Source organism: Coregonus clupeaformis, unplaced genomic scaffold (genome assembly GCF_020615455.1).
Source record: "Coregonus clupeaformis isolate EN_2021a unplaced genomic scaffold, ASM2061545v1 scaf0348, whole genome shotgun sequence".
NCBI lineage: Eukaryota > Metazoa > Chordata > Actinopteri > Salmoniformes > Salmonidae > Coregonus > Coregonus clupeaformis.
In genome coordinates, this window is record NW_025533803.1 from 150,856 (window position 1) to 163,763 (window position 12,908).

The 12,908-nt window shown below is 43.6% G+C and overlaps 2 protein-coding genes across 2 annotated transcripts in view; both read right to left on the minus strand.

The window, feature by feature from the left end:
- LOC121536052 (glycerol kinase) overlaps nt 1–4,902 on the minus strand; it is a 46,965-nt gene extending 42,063 nt beyond the window's left edge. Inside the window, exons 1-9 of the mRNA XM_045214994.1 lie at nt 4,555–4,902; nt 3,018–3,091; nt 2,799–2,905; nt 2,628–2,705; nt 2,439–2,518; nt 1,979–2,116; nt 1,372–1,481; nt 1,188–1,254; nt 923–940 (exon numbers count right to left, since the gene is read on the minus strand). Coding sequence (XP_045070929.1) covers nt 923–940; nt 1,188–1,254; nt 1,372–1,481; nt 1,979–2,116; nt 2,439–2,518; nt 2,628–2,705; nt 2,799–2,905; nt 3,018–3,091; nt 4,555–4,647 — 765 coding nt within the window. The 5' untranslated portion in view covers nt 4,648–4,902. The remainder of the gene's footprint in view (nt 1–922; nt 941–1,187; nt 1,255–1,371; nt 1,482–1,978; nt 2,117–2,438; nt 2,519–2,627; nt 2,706–2,798; nt 2,906–3,017; nt 3,092–4,554) is intronic.
- Nucleotides 4,903–6,309: 1,407 nt separating this feature from the next.
- Nucleotides 6,310–6,721, minus strand: LOC121535933 (transmembrane protein 272-like). The gene has a single exon (XM_041843149.2). The coding sequence runs from the start codon at nt 6,695–6,697 to the stop codon at nt 6,350–6,352; it is 348 nt and encodes a 115-aa protein (XP_041699083.1). The 5' UTR covers nt 6,698–6,721; the 3' UTR covers nt 6,310–6,349.
- Nucleotides 6,722–12,908: the final 6,187 nt, after the last annotated feature.

The window sequence follows — 12,908 nt, forward strand, 5'->3', positions numbered from 1 at the left end:
AGCGTGATTCATCACTCCAGAGAACGCGTTTCCACTGCTCCAGAGTCCAATGGGGGCGAGCTTTAAACTACTCCAGCCAACGCTTGGCATTGCGCATGGTGATCTTAGACTTGTGTGCGGCTGCTCGGCCATGGAAACCTATTTCATGAAGCTCCCGACAAACAGTTATTGTGCTGACGTTGCTTCCAGAGGCAGTTTGGAACTCGGTAGTGAGTGTTGCAACCGAGGACAGACAATTTTTACGTGCTAGGCGCTTCAGCACTCTGCAGTCCCATTCTGTGAGCTTGTGTGGTCTACCACTTCGCGACTGAGCCGTTATTGCTCCTAGACGGTTCCTCTTAGCAATAACAACACTTACAGTTGACCGGGGCAGCTCTAGCAGGGCAGAAATTAGATGAACTGACTTGTTGGAAAGGTCCCATCCTATGACGGTGCCACGTTGAAAGTCACTGATCTCTTCAGTACGGCCATTCTACTGCTAATGTTTGGCTATGGAGATAGCCGGATACACTAATTTGAAGGGGGTGTCCACATACTTTTGTGTCTTATATATATATATATATATATATATATATATATATATATATATATATATATATATATATATATATATATATAGTGTACCATGAAAATCTGTTTCATCTCTTTAAATGTTTAATATCCTATACAATAAAGGGGGGAAAAGCCAATATAGGTCAATTTTAGGGTGAGGCCTAACTCCCTGAAAATAGATATATCAGTCTCAAAGCCTTTAAAAGTCTTGCTCAACACATCTAACCATTGTCTTATCTCAATCAATGGCTTGGAAATGCACCTTTGGATGGTTCAGTCACTTTGACACAGAGAAGCAAGATGACTGGGGATCATGATCTGACATAGCGATAACAGTGATGAGGACGTCGATGAAGACCCCAATACTCACCAGGCTAGAACATATTTTCTATAGACAACAGGGGGAGCACACAAAATAATGCTTGTGACAACACCTCAAACAAGTACAGACTAGGAAAAACAGACTAAATGCTCTCCGAATATGATGAATAAATGGTTATGACTGGATAGAAGCACACCTAAGCACAGATTCAGTTCCATAGTCATTATAAGCATGTTTAATAGACAGTGCAACACTTCATAATTCACCTTCCTCCCAACCCACAGACATTCAGACAAAGACAATGGGGACTTACCATTAAGCCGTAGATTTCTGAGGAACTCCTCACTTTTGGGAGAATCTCCATTGGAATATCAAAATATCTGAAAGAACGTGTCAAAACAGGAACAAGTGTAAACAGAAGATATGGTTTGTCTCACTGAATGGATATGTCCAGTATGCATGAGGGTGTACACAGTACGTATTAGATGTCCACCTACTTGCAGAGCTCTGGGTCCCATTCCAGGGTGTGGATGTTGAAGAGCATGGTCCTGCTGGCGTTGGTCACGTCTGTGCAGTGGACTCCCCCACTCTTCCCCCCTGTCAGACACTGTGGGGGGTAAACACAGAAACCTGTCAGACACTGTGGGGGGTAAACACAGACACCTCTCAGACACTGTGGGAGACAAACACAGACACCTCTCAGACACTGTGGGAGACAAACACAGACACCTCTCAGACACTGTGGGAGACAAACACAGACACCTCTCAGACACTGTGGGGGGCAAACACAGACACCTCTCAGACACTGTGGGAGACAAACACAGAAACCTCTCAGACACTGTGGGAGACAAACACAGACACCTCTCAGACACTGTGGGAGACAAACACAGACACCTCTCAGACATTGTGGGGGGCAAACACAGACACCTCTCAGACACTGTGGGGGGCAAACAGAGAAAATACTGGACACGTAAGATTTCCTCAGAAACACAACAGAGGACAACTTGGCTTGGAGTATACAGACGGCCATTGTGGGCCTTTCCTATCCTTAACACTCACACACAGACATCATAAACCATATCTAAAGAGGTGTCTGCGTCTTACCCAGATAAGCCAGGAGTCGACGGTGCCAAACATGGCTCTGTGTGTCCGGACTGCCTCAGCGACCTCGTCCACATTATCCATCATCCAGCGAAGCTTCACAGCACTGAAGTACGTACTGATGGGGAGACCCGTCTTGTGCTGAGCAGAGAGGGGGGACAATTAGGACATATACTTCAGAGAGGTGGAACTTTTTTTGTTTTTTTGTTTTACTTCAGATAGTTTGATTGTTTCTTTGACACATTTGTCTTTAACGTCCGGGTAAGCTGGGCCTGATGAAAACATGGTAATCTCCGGGTAAGCTGGGCCTGATGAAAACATGGTTATCTCCGGGTATGCTGGGCCTGATGAAAACATGGTTATCTCCGGGTATGCTGGGCCTGATGAAAACATGGTTATCTCCGGGTAAGCTGGGCCTGATGAAAACATGGTTATCTGCAGTCTGTGTTCCCCGGCGTCTCACCTTCAAATGGTTCTTGTTTCTCCCAGGTGTCTTGTTGATCAGTCGCTCCACGGTCGACTGGGTCCGCAGGTCCAGCCACACTGCACACAACCAACACAACCTGTGTCTTTAAAATCCTTCCAGGCCTTAGATAACGGCTTTAGGTCATGAGGAAGGAGATGTGAACACAGGCACATATTCATAACTCACCGATAGCATTGTAGAGGGGCTCGCCTGTCTCTTTGTCCCAAACCAGCGTGGTCTCTCTCTGATTGGTCACTCCAATGGCTAGAAAGGTTCAAATTTGATGAGTTAAAGTGACAGTCTGTAGTATGTTTTATGAGGAAGTGTTTGTGTGTGTGGGTGTGTTGTGTGTCTTACCTTTGATGTTGGAGATGTCGATGTTGAGCTGGGTGAGTTTCTCACAGGTTCTCTCCATACACTCGTACACAGACTGCAGGATCTCTTTGGGATCCTCCTCCACCCACCTGATAAGAGGGTTAAAGGTCAGAGGTTAATAGATCTCAGAGGTTACAGGTCATCCAGTTTGAATGGAACTAATAGGGGATTTGTAGAGGCAACACAGCTGCATGTACTGACCCTTCCTTGGGGAAACTCTGGTTGATCTCAACCTGGTGGTGACTGAGGAGCTCGGCTGTTTTAGCATTGAACACCTGGGGATGAGACGAGAGAACAGGAGTGAACATCTGGACAAAAGTATCTCTGCTACCTAGACCGCAGAGTGAAACTGAAAAAGAACTCATGACGAATGTAAACACAGCTGAAGACGGGAGAGACGGACGAAGACGGGAGAGACGGACAAAGACGGGAGAGACGGACAAAGACGGGAGAGACGGACAAAGACGGGAGAGACGGACAAAGACGGGAGAGACGGACAAAGACGGGAGAGACGGACAAAGACGGAGAGACGGACAAAGACGGAGAGACGGACAAAGACGGGAGAGACGGACAAAGACGGGAGAGACGGACAAAGACGGGAGAGACGGACAAAGACGGGAGAGACGGACAAAGACGGGAGAGACGGACAAAGACGGGAGAGACGGACAAAGACGGGAGAGACGGACAAAGACAGGAGAGACGGACAAAGACAGGAGAGACAGCACACAGAGTTATCATGTATCAGTTGTGGGAGAGTAGAGAAGAGGGGACAGCACTAAGGGAGACGAGAGAGACAGACAGGCAGACAGCTCCATTGCCCATCACAGTAGTATCCTCAACAGCAGATACCTCTCCAGGAAATGTGACAACAATAACACTGATAGCTCATTAACAAATCAAAGTGTCCTTGTTAGTCATTAGCTTTCACGGGTGGCTCCTCCCTATGATACACACACCCCTCCTTTCCTGCCTTCCCTTCAGAGTGCTAGTGTAACATTTTGAGATTTTAGGGGTGACCTGTCAAAACGTGTCCACTCTGGTCCAAACTGGCTTCCGTAGGACAACAGCTGGTTTCAATGTGGGGTGAGAAGATGCCATAGGGGAATAGCAGCAGGGGAGGAAGACTGGGACAGAGAGAGGGAGAGAGTCCCTCCAAGCCTACTGTTACACAAACCTCTGGTACTGGAGGATGTGCTGGTCTGCACAATGAATGAATGACAGACTCAGCACTTCTATAGGCTACACATTAGAACAGGGTGGTCCTATCCACAAAGGGCTGGTGTGTGTGGTTGCAGGCTTTCGCTCCAGCCAAAACATTGACATCAGATTCAACCATTCTTAGTGTTTAATCAAGTATTTCGGCTGGAGAAAAAGCCTGCAACCACACCAGCCAGTTGCGGATTTAGGCCTAGTGGCTGCAACAACCGAGATTGGACACCACCCTTATAGAATTTATCAATTAGCTAGGAAAACTGAGTGAACTGTCACTTAACTAGTCCCACTACAGGCCTGCGTGTCCGTGCATGAATGAACGATTACTAAACAATAAATATCCAGAAAGCACAAACATTCCGTCGATAGGACTAGAATAGAATGTGTACGACTATATAGGCGACATTATAAAAGGAGATCGGAGAGTTATAACGGAATCAACCGGGTGTCTAACTAGGTTATTTAAAGGACATTCACCGTTAGGCGAGAAGAACCATTCAATGCGACTGCGCGGGTTGTAACTCACCAGGAACCGCGTCGAGCTCGTTCCCTGGTCGATGGCAGCAACGAGAGGCCCCAGCATTACCCTGTTCGAAGACGCAGCCATTCTACTGTTCATGTGCCCTGTGTCCTTGCGGTGGTCGGGACTAGCACTGGACTGTAGCTGGTTTTCTTTTGCCGCTGCCTGTGGCTAGCTACGGTTCTTCGGCACGGGCGCTGCTGACACTTCGACCGCTCAAGCTCACAGACACACATGCGTGAGACCGCCTCTGATGACGTAGCAGCACCAACCAACCATTTCTATCGGGGATCCTTGGGTCGTCCCTACCCTTAACCCTAATCATAACATTTACCTTACCGGGTAGGGACGTCCCAAGGATCCCAGATAGCACAGACCAACCCGGGCAGAGATGGGGCGCGCATAGCCAATGGCGTGAAGGATTGGCGTTTCTTTTGACAGCTCGTCAGAAGGCGTCTTCGAATTGACCAATCAGATTTAGAGGCACGTCCAAAACTAATTTGGGTGGACATATCAATGTTTAGCTACTGCGCTCCAAGATAAATGTAACGAATGAATGACTATTTAAGACTTCCGAAAAATGTATTATTTATTTGCATTAAAATGTCCTTATGATAAAAATTGAATACCAATTCAATTGAGAGATTATTAATCACACCCACTAAAGATTATAATTACACTAAATAAAGAGCTGTCATGAGATTACGCTTTCATAGTACTTGATCTGACCACTAGATGGTGCAGTAGAACTGCTGTACTGATCTTCCTCAAGTCAATAGCCTAATGTAACAGTGCACATTGGCTCCTGACAAACAAAATGATTGAACATATTACAGAAAGTGCAAACATGAATTAATAAATATTAGTGCAAAAATCCTACATTGAGTTAAACACAATATACTGTACATGCTCACATCTGTCCCCAAATGTTGATCTGGAACTGTATATAAAACATGCTTTGTAAATGCATTTCAGACCCTACAAAATACATGAAACAGTTGTAGAATTGTAGTACATGCATCATTTGTGTAACATAATATCTAAAATGACAATTACATTGCACAAAAACACCCACACATGTTGCAATCAGGTTATCAATAGGCTCCTAGGCCCACCTGTGTGGTTGCATATGATACATGTAGCACTCACAGATTTGTTTTGGAGCTGCCATCAGAATGACTAATGTGTCTAGGTCACCTATACAGGCCTATAACTTCTGTTAGATACGCTAAGGTGAGAGTCTTTCGCTGCGCTCATATCTCCCCAACGTTGCACACTCAACCTCACCTGTGGTTCTGCTCTTCTAACTACAGAACCATCAAACTGCAACGCCCCACTGTTCTACTAACTATAGAACCATCTAACTGCAACGCCCCACTGTTGTAATAACTACAGAACCATCTAACTGCAACGCCCTACTACTCTACTAACTACAGAACCATCTAACTGCAATGCCCCAGTGCTATACAATCCTTCTGTAAAGATGTAGGATCTTAATTTGAGCCAGTCTGCTACAGCAGGAAAATAATCCTGCAGCAACAGGAATTGTAAATTATTATGTGGATTATAATTAATGGAAATTTTTTGGGGGTTAATACAGTACATTTTTTGTAAGGGAAAATCAAGTCTGAAATTTCAAAGTGGAAATGACAAACTTCAGAAGTCTTTTTAAACCTCAAATTCACTACAAGCTTGCATTTCCTGCTGTGCAGGACAATTCCTGCAACAACAGGATGATCAAATTAAGATCCTACATCTGTATGCTTCTCTGAATCAATCATCCAGCCAGCCAGTCAGTCACTCAGTCGTCATCACTATCCCCATAGTCGTCCCTGGTGCTGGTCTGAGAGCAGACGCGTAGACAGACCCCACAGCAGAGCAGTAGGACCAGCACGGTGTGGCTGAGCGCCAACACAAACACAGCAAACAGGTACAGAGACTTCCTGCAGTAGTCCTGTGGCTGGTGGAAGGGTGTGATGAAGTTGGGCTGGAACACAGAGAACACCCAGTAGTTCCCCAGGAGGAACCAGACGAACAGGAACAGGCTGAGGGCGATGTGCACGTAGTACTTGTTTGCGTTCTGTCGCCACGGATACTCGTCGGCATCGTCGTCGCCGATGACGACCGACTTGGAGATGAGCGACCTCATGCGGGTGGTGTCATACACGAGCAGCGTGACCTGGAAGGTTCAGGGTCTGAGGTCACGGGTCAGATTGGGGTGAACACTAGAGTGACATTGCCTGGCTTCCTTACATATTGTTGTGCACTTTCAACCATTTTTACAGCCTGGAAGTGTTTGGAACCTGTTCAACTACCCTGCTGACACATTACAACCTATGATCTGGAACGCAGACATTACCTTTACGCTGCCAACAACCCCACCCACCAGCAGGTAGAGAGGAATCGTTGGCTGAACAGGGCAGTCGTCTATAGACTTCACACCTGCAGGGGAAAACATCATCAATAGTCTATTAGTTTGCCAACATAACTAGATAGAACCAATACTGTACCAAAACCAATACCTGCATCTCCCCAAACCCCACCTGTCTCAGTCTCCTGTATCTATGCGCCGGGGGGCTAGGGTCAGTCTGTCCTATCTGGTGTAATTTTCCTGTCATATCTGGTTCTCTCTCTCTCTCTCTCTCTCTCTCTCTCTCTCTCTCTCTCTCTCTCTCTCTCTCTCTCTCTCTCTCTCTCTCTCTCTCTCTCTCTCTCTCTCTCTCTCTCTCTCTCTCTCTCTCTCTCTCTCTCTCTCTCTCTCTCTCTCTCTCTCTCTCTCTCTCTCTCTCTTTCTCTCTCTCTCTCTCTCTCTCTCTCTCTCTCTCTCTCTCTCTCTCCCTCTCTCTCTCTCTCTCTCTCTCTCTCTCTCTCTCTTTCTTCTCCCCCCCCCCCTCTCTCTCTCCCTCTCTCTCCCCCCCTCCGTCTACAGTGCATTCGGAAAGTATTCAGACCTTTTCCAAATTTTGTTACATTACAGCCTTATTCTAAAATGGATAAAAAATATATTTAAAAATCCTCATCAATCTACACACAATATCCCATAATGCCAAAGCAAAAACAGGTTTTTAGAAATCTTTGCAAATTTATTAAAAACAAAAAACAGATACCTTATTAACATCATTATTCAGACCCTTTGCTATGAGACTCGAAATTGAGCTCAGGTTCAACCTGTTTCCATTGATCATCCTTGAGATGTTTCTACAACTTGATTGGACTCCACCTGTGGTAAATTCAATTGATTGGACTTGATTTGGAAATGCACACACCTGTCTGTCTATATAAGGTCCCAGAGTTGACAGTGCATGTCAGAGCAAAAACCAAGCCATAACGTCGAAGGAATTGTCCTTAGAGCTCCGAGATAGGATTGTGTCGAGGCACAGATCTGGGGAAGGGTACCAAAACATTTCTGCAGCATTGAAGGTCCCCAAGAACACAGTGGCCTCCATCATTCTTAAATGGAAGAAGTTTGGAACCACCAAGACTCTTCCTAGAGCTGGCAACCCGGCCAAACTGAGCAATCGGGGCGAAGGTTCACCTTCCAACAGGACAACAACCCTAAGCACACAGCCAAGACAACACAGGAGTGGCTTCGTGACAAGTCTCTTAATGTCTGAAAATAGCTGTGCAGCGACACTCACTATCCAACCTGACAGAGCTTGAGAGGATCTGCAGAGAAGAATGGGAGAAACTCCCCAAATACAGGTGTGCCAAGTATTCATACCTAAGAAGACGTGAGATGTAATCGCTGCCAAAGGTGTTTCAACAAAGTACTGAGTAAAGGGTCTGAATATTTGTACATTTTAGTCATTTAGCAGACGCTCTTATCCAGAGCGACTTACAGGAGCAATTAGGGTTAAGTGCCTTGCTCAAGGGCACATCGACAGATTTTTCACCTAGTCGGCTCGGGGATTAGAACCAGCGACCTTTCGGTTACTGGCACAACGCTCTTAACCACTAAACTACCTGCCGCCCCATTTACTTAGGTAAATGTGATATTTCCATTAAAAATATATATATTTGCAAACATTTCTAAAAGCCAGTTTTTGCTTTGTTATTATGGGGTATTGTGTGTTGATTGATGAGGGAGAAAAACTATTTAATCAATTTTAGAATAAGGCTGTAATGTAACAAAATGTCGAAAAAGTCAAGGGGTCTGAATACTTTCCAAATGCACTGTATGTCATAAACCCTGAAAATTCCAGAATGGGTTGAAAATGGCAGCCATCCTGGTCATGGAGAAATCCAAACCAGTCTAATTGGAATGAATGGCAGTAGAGGCAGAATCCTGATTTTACTTATGCAGGACAATAAAAGTAAGGCATGTGATATATATATGAGTCAATATCACTATGAGGTGCCTTTGGTGTCCTCATCAGACTCACTCAGTCATCATGAAAATGTAGCAGAATAATGCAAGTCTGAGGTCTTATTATAAGTGGCCAAACATTTGCACACATATCAGTAGAATGATAAGTCTCTAAAAAAGTGTTTCCTTAATTTTATTTTAAAAAATTCATTGGATGTACGTGATTTTGGCATGTCCCACACACTGCTCTGCTAACTACAGTGTGTGTAATAAGTGGTTAAATGATACTAAATCAAAAAAATTTTTACATGGTTTTACTGTCCACAATAAGTTATTTGATAAAACAGTAATTTTGATCATGTATATTGTATTTTCATAATCATATTGAACATTTTGCATGTGTCCCTGCAATTGCTGTCCACCCTGTCATTATGGGGTAACTGCCCCTTTAAGAAACCCACTGATGTTTTCAGTGACATCACTACGAGCATTTTGTCTTTCTTCAATGAAGGCTGAAGCAGTGTCTAGTTGCAGAGTAAGTATTTACACTTATGTTTCATAATTTTCATCATATTATGTGTGTAGTTGGATGTTGTCAAGCTTAACATGTCCACTCTGTCATAGTGAAATATCAATTGATAGAAAAACCTATCAGAACTTTGAAATATATTTGTAAAACAGTACACAGTCAGCTTGCTAACTGTAGTATGTTGCTAAGTGAAGGTCCACCATGTGCTCATTAAATGCTAACATTAGCCAAAAATGTCCACCCTGTCATTGTCCACCCTGTCAGCAAGCCTTCCATGACAGGGTGGACATGGTTCATGACAGGAAGGACATGTGCATAGTTTAGGCCACATACTGATAATGTTACACATATTACAACAGCTATTACACACATTTTATAACAGTACATGCTATACATAGTAAGAATGGACAATATGGACAATTTTTTTGGCGATATCGGTATCAGCAAACCTAGTTTGATAATGCAAGCCTAGTTTACCGGGACTGCCAATTAAAGTGTGTAAGGGAACATTTTGAATCGTCTTTTTCAAGGAATGAGATCAAAAGGAGCTGAGATAGCAAGGAGATATCGGGAACGTCGTGATGCTGACCCAGACAGAAGAAGAAAGTACCTTGAGAAAGAAAGGGTCAAATGGAAAAAGACAGAGAGACTGGAAAGAAGAAGGGTGTCAATGAGCTCAGTGAGAGAGAGAAGAGGGCAAAAGAAAGAAATGGAGAGAGGCAAAAAGTCAAGCCAGAGCCAGAAACAGGGCCAGTGCTTTGCTACAGTCAGAGACACCACCCAACTCCCCTGCTGAAACTCCTGAAAATCAGCATGAGCCAGGGCCCTCCAGGTTAGATCATTGGCTTAACACAGATTTCCAGGAGAGGCTTCTCCATTTTAGGAGCCATGTCTTCAACATTAAATGGCAGTTTGATGCCTACAGGGAGCTCAGGAGGAGTCTGAAGCACAATGAGTCCCTCTTGCATATAGATTTTAGCGAAAATTACTCATGTAAGTACAGCGAAGAAATACAATCTCTGCATTTTGGAGGCTCACACAAGCAGGCCAGTCTGCACACTGGAGTGCTCTACACCACTGGTGAACAAGCGCCACACACCTTCTGCTCCATATCACCCTCCAGAAGACATGACCCTGTGGCCATCTGGGCCCACCTTGATCCAGTTCTGAAGGTAGTGAGAGAACGACACCCTCAAGTCAGCACACTTCATTTTTTCAGCGATGGGCCTGCAACGCAGTATCGACAAAAGGGAAATTTCTTCTACCTCTCAACGGAACCCTACAAGTATGGCTTCAAAGAAATAACGTGGAATTTCTTTGAGGCTAATCATGGGAAGGGGGCACCAGACGGTGTGGGTGGGGCCCTCAAGAGGTCAGCAGACCGGATTGTAGCCCATGGAGGAGACATTCCTGATGCCCAGAGCTTGTATAACAAGCTGAAAAGCCTGGACACATCTATCGTGCTGTTCTTCATCCCAGAGAGGGATATTGAATCAAAGCCTGAGGTACCTGCAATAGCTGCCATAAAAGGCACTATGAGAATCCACCAAGCTATCAGTCTGACACCCGGCCAAATGAAATACAGAGACATTTCATGTCTGTGTAAAAGGGAGGAAGGTGTTTTGGACTGCCCCTGCTTTAACCTTCAAGAGGTCACTCTAGCTAATGTTCCTGTTTCATCTGACAAGTCCCCAGCATGTGGAAAGACACCAGATAATCCTAGGAGACCAGAAATGATTGAGGTAAAGCACATTGGAGAGTGGTGCGTCGTTAATTATGACAATGAAGCATACCCAGGTATCATCATGGATGCAGAAGGGCACAGTGTGAAAGTTAAGTGTATGCAACGCCATGGCATAAACAAGTTCAAATGGCCAAGTCTTCGGGACGACATCTGTTGGTACCATGACTGGCAGGTACTTTGCCTAATACCAGAACCACAGGCTCTGAACAAGCGCTCTGTACAGATTGAAGTGTCTGCATGGAAGTATGTGGAACAGCAACTGCAGAACTGAGCCATGTCTCTGCAGAAAGGGAGAGACTCTTTGGAGATGCGTCCAAGTGATCTTTCTGTAATATTCTGTTTTTTTCAAATCAACTGTTCTCCACTTAAAAAACATTTTTCTTCTTGTTCTACAGTTGAATGTTTGACTTTCACTGTGCAGAATGATGTACAGAGTTTAACGCTAGAAGGCCACATGAATGTCTCATTTTGGGCATCTTTATTCAGTGGCTGCATGCAGGTAGAGTGGATCAAAAACAGTCTGTTCAACTTGTAATTTCCCCCTACATGGGAAAAGGCATTTTTTACATCATTTTCTTGCATTGTTCCTTGCATTTATGAGGCCATTCAATGACATTTCACAATGTGTCCACCCTGTCATGCCCAGGGTCCACCCTGTCATGTCACTGTCCACCCTGTTATTTTCATGTTCTATGAAAATAAACAAATTATTTTCACAAGTTAGCAAAATCTTTTGTGTGATTCCTTTATAAACAAATGAGGGCCAAATAGTATTGTTTGAAAGTTTGACCAGATATCTTTTTGTTAGATTTTATTTAGAAAAGAAAGTGCAACTCTCGAGATTTTATAGAGAAACAAATAGTTTGCCATAATTTCATTATTATCCAAATACTTTTCCCATAAACTAAAATATATTGTTGAGAAAGTGACTAAATAGTTTTCTGAAAATGTACGTTTTATAATCACTATGTAATTACAATGTATTTATTCTGCTTTGAAATTGTCCATGACAGGGTGGACATATTTTGCTGTTTGCATGTAAATTGTCTGCTTGCAGTTAATTTATAAAAAGTGTGGGAGCTTGACCAATATGCATTTCTAACAGCATAACATATACTTAATACAATGAATATGAAGTTCAATGGAAAATCTCAGCTTTTTTGGGGGGAAATGGGGAAGTCTCAAAGGCACCTTATGGTGATATTGACCCATATACAGTGGGGGAAAATAGTATTTAGTCAGCCACCAATTGTGCAAGTTCTCCCACTTAAAAAGATGAGATAGGCCTGTAATTTTCATCATAGGTACACGTAAACTATGACAGACAAAATGAGGAAAAAAAATCCAGAAAATCACATTGTAGGATTTTTAATGAATTTATTTGCAAATTATGGTGGAAAATAAGTATTTGGTCACCTACAAACAAGCAAGATTTCTGGCTCTCACAGACCTGTAACTTCTTCTTTAATATTTTATATATAATTTATATATATATCAGACATTGTGTAATATAATTATTGTCAACCTCATATTGTCATATCTATATTATAATAGGCCTATGCTAAGGATTCTAAGCTGCAGGAATGTCTCCTCCTACAATTTAGGGCTGATTTTCTTAATTTTAGGCTTAAAAGAAGCTTGTAATTTACCCACATCTGATTATTCCACTGTGTTTTGTATTTTTGATTATTTTCCCGTTTTTTGTGTTTGGAATGGCACGGTTACTATTCATCATCCTGCCAATGCTACTATGACATCACGTAAGACAGGAGTTTTCAAAA

Coding starts and splice junctions, on each gene's coding strand:
- LOC121535933 (XM_041843149.2), bottom strand. CDS start 6,697: ATGAGGTCGCTCATCTCCAAGTCGGTCGTCATCGGCGACGACGATGCC.